The sequence below is a fragment of the Egretta garzetta genome, unplaced genomic scaffold (assembly GCF_000687185.1).
Source record: "Egretta garzetta isolate BGI_Z169 unplaced genomic scaffold, ASM68718v1 scaffold105, whole genome shotgun sequence".
In the NCBI taxonomy this organism is placed as follows: domain Eukaryota; kingdom Metazoa; phylum Chordata; class Aves; order Pelecaniformes; family Ardeidae; genus Egretta; species Egretta garzetta.
In genome coordinates this window covers 1794320-1797492 of record NW_009259598.1, presented here as the reverse complement: position 1 = coordinate 1797492, position 3173 = coordinate 1794320, and the positions used below count along the sequence as shown (strand labels likewise).

Here is a 3173-nt window from a genome sequence, read left to right as displayed (position 1 = left end):
ACAGGCTGGCCGTGGCGCCAGGCCCTGCAGCGAGCTCGCCCCGGGGCTGCGGGCGGGCGGGCTGGAGGCCGCGCTGACGGGAAGCGGCGTGGGGAAGGGGAGGGGGGCGTTGCTATTTTCGCTCGCCACATCCTCTGTCAGTTTCTAAGAACCAGCGGCGGATTCCTGGTAAGAGATTTCGGGGTGTGACAATATCCAGCGAGCGCGCACGGCCGCGCCGGCGTCCAGCTCGGCTCCGGCCGTGAGGTGTGAAATGCCACCTCTTGCCCCTTGGCGAGAGCCGAGACGTGATGTAGGAGCTGGGCTGGGGTGCGCCCGTTGGTGATGCCTCCCGCGGCTCTCGGTGCGTCGTGGTGTCGAAATGGAGGAGTTTCCTCCTCTGGTTACAGCTTGGGTGGGGAGAAAACAGAAAGGGGCTTGCTTTTATTACAGGTGATAACGCTGCTGCTCCCAGCCTTCCTGTTTGTGGGGCTGGTGTCCCCCCCAGAATTGGGTTCCCTGGGAGGTGCGGGCGAGTCATGCGGGGCTCCCCGGCGGGGAGAGCAGGAGGGTAAAAGCCTTGTGAGAAGCTACATGGCAGCAGCATCATTCTCCTAATGACTCGCCGTCGATGGTGCACAGCATAAGGAACACGCGGCCGGGGCGGCTGTCGGGTCCAGCTGCCTTTGGGATCCCCCCAGTGATGCAGCGCGGGTCAGCCAGGGCGCCCAGCGGGGATTCGCCTTGTCCTGGCGCGGGCAGGGACGGGAGGAGGCAGAGCTGCGCGCAGCTTCTCCGCAGCGGGTGGGCTGGACCACGCCGAGCTCCAGGAGGCCTGGGGTGCGGGGCCTGGGGGAGGCAGGTGGGGCTCCAAGGTCCCCGGGGTGCTGCATGCCCTCCATCACTCCTGGATCTGGGAAGTTACGGTTGGCGAGGTCGATACCAGCCGGCGCGGAGTTGCTCTGCTCTGGCCTCTTGGTCGTCGTTGGCAGCTGACCGCCGTGATGCTGAAATCACACGCCGTGTCCAGGCATGAGCCCGGATGCTTCGGGAAGCTCTGATGTGCAGAATGTCTATTCCTCAAGATCATGGTCAGGCAGGGAGGTGGGGAGAAGACAACCAGAGCGTGGGCCTTCTCCCGGGGAGGGGCCTAGAGCACAGACAAGCTGGAGATGCCCCTTGTCGGAGAAAGGCTTCTTTGTCTTCCGCGTTTAGATGCTCCCGGGGCCGGAGATGTAGCCCGGCAGCTGCTCAGAGCTATTTATAAGGCTCCCACCTCTGAGCAGCAGAGAACTGAGGCCTCTTGTCTCGCTCCCTCTCCCGCAGGACTGCCTGAAAGGCTGTCAGGAGCAGATTGAGGCAGCCTTAGCCGAGAGCCTGAAACAGGCGTCCCAAACCCACCAGGAGTACAGCACCACCAAGACTGCTGCTTACCTGACCAGCCAGCCCACCAGCACGCCTACAGACGTCACGGATGTCAACCTGTGACCAGCCTCCCCTTCCCGAGAGCTGCCCGGCCCTGCCACAGCGGGACTTCGCCCTGGACACCGAAAGGTTGCTGCATCCCACCTACCCATCCACCAGCCCCCTCCAGCTGACGCCTGCTGAGGATTCGTTCCGCTCGCCAGGAGCACAGAGCAGGATCCGCGCTCGTCTGTCGGAGCTGGCAGCCAGAGCTCGACGCTACTCGTCAGCTTCTGCAGGTGGCCGGGGTGAAGCGACCGCTTTCATGGTGACAGGGCACCAGAATAGCTGGGGAGGGGGAGCAGGACCCCAAATGAAGTTGTAAAATGTTTCTCAGTTCGTGTTCCTCGTAGCCTGGCTGGCTGCTGTTCACTGTCTCCTCGGGGGTGACTTCAAGCCCTGCGTGGGCCACCGATCATGGATGGCGAGCCCCTTACCCTGGCCTACGTGACCAAAATCCTTACAAACGCCCAGCCCCCCTCCCCGGGCTGGGGTGCCACGAGCCCGTGTGGCTCAGGAGAGTGCACCGAGCGGCCGGGAGGAGGGACCCCTTGGTCCCGATTGCTTCGTGCCAGATTGCTGTGGCCCCTGGGGGCTGGTGTGGCTGCTTCTGCTTGGAGGGGAAATGTGGGGCTTGTTTCTTGTTGCTGTTAGATTTGGGATTTGCGGGTTTTCGGCTTGCTTAGGGGGCGCGCTCCCCGTCTGCACGGACAGCAGAAGAGAAGCCCTCGCCCCGGGGAGCAGCCTGCTGGGCGAGGTTTGGGCGCAATCCCCTTGGCTTTCCGCTGCCCCACTGAGGCTGCTTAATTTATTGTTAACTGCTGGGAAATGGGGAGGGAGGAAGACTTTGCTGTTCCTTGGTGTGGGGCCTGGATGCTGGTCTCCTCTCCTTCCGAAAGAGTGCCTTCCCCCTTTGTCCCCTTCCCCAGCTCCCTGGGCAATGGGAGACTCTCACTTGGTTGGTTTTTTAGGTAGCTTAGACATCAGACTAGGTTTTAAGAAATACATTTGAATGTGCTGCTATAGTCTGGAATGCATCTTCGCTCCTCCAAGGCAGGGATCTGGGATCACGTTCAGGAGGGGGCTGCGTTGCATCTGTGTCCGCGTGGGTCCGAGTTGTGTCCTCACCGGGTGGAAAATTCATGGTGCGCTTAAGTTGAAAAGCGATTATTGCCTTTTTGTATTGTTGTTGTTGATCCTGTCTGTTAGTTTTTTATAAAAAGTGGTTAAAAAAAAATAATGCTGCTTTTCTAAGAGAAAACCCATTAAATAGTAGAATTGTATTAACCAGAAGAAGCCGGAGAGACTCTGCAGGGAAGGGAGGCAGACTGCTGCTGCTTGGTGACCTCCGGACACGTGGATCTGTGGCTGTTGTCCTCCCGTGGGGGATGTGGAAAAGGAGGTAGAATAGAAATCTTCCTTTTTGGATGCCACTAGAAACAAAAGTTTTCTCCAGTGGAAAAAGATGGGGCTGCTGTTCTTCCACTCGCCTGATTTGTCAAGAAGAGCCGTCTGCCGCCGACTCCTGCTAGCAGGAGGGCTGGGGGGCGCGCAGAGCCTGTCTGTACAAAAAGAAGAATTTTTTTTATATATAAATGAGTTTTAATTTAAGAGTAAACTTGTTTGGTGTTCACACATGAGAGTCCCGCTGCTGGGAGAATCAGAGGACCCTATGACTTTGCAATAAAGTATTTTAAACAAGTATGAACGCCTCAAGGGTCCCTTTGCCA

At 58.7% G+C, this 3173-nt stretch overlaps 1 protein-coding gene across 2 annotated transcripts in view; it reads left to right on the top strand.

Moving 5' to 3' along the window:
- The window catches only part of CCND3 (cyclin D3), a 47047-nt gene extending 43945 nt beyond the window's left edge, over positions 1-3102 (top strand). For both annotated transcript variants that reach the window (XM_009638217.2, XM_035893781.1), the window contains exon 5: positions 1306-3102. In XM_009638217.2, the coding sequence (XP_009636512.1) occupies positions 1306-1467 (162 nt within the window). In that variant the 3' untranslated portion in view covers positions 1468-3102. The remainder of the gene's footprint in view (positions 1-1305) is intronic.
- The last annotated feature ends 71 nt before the right edge of the window (positions 3103-3173 follow it).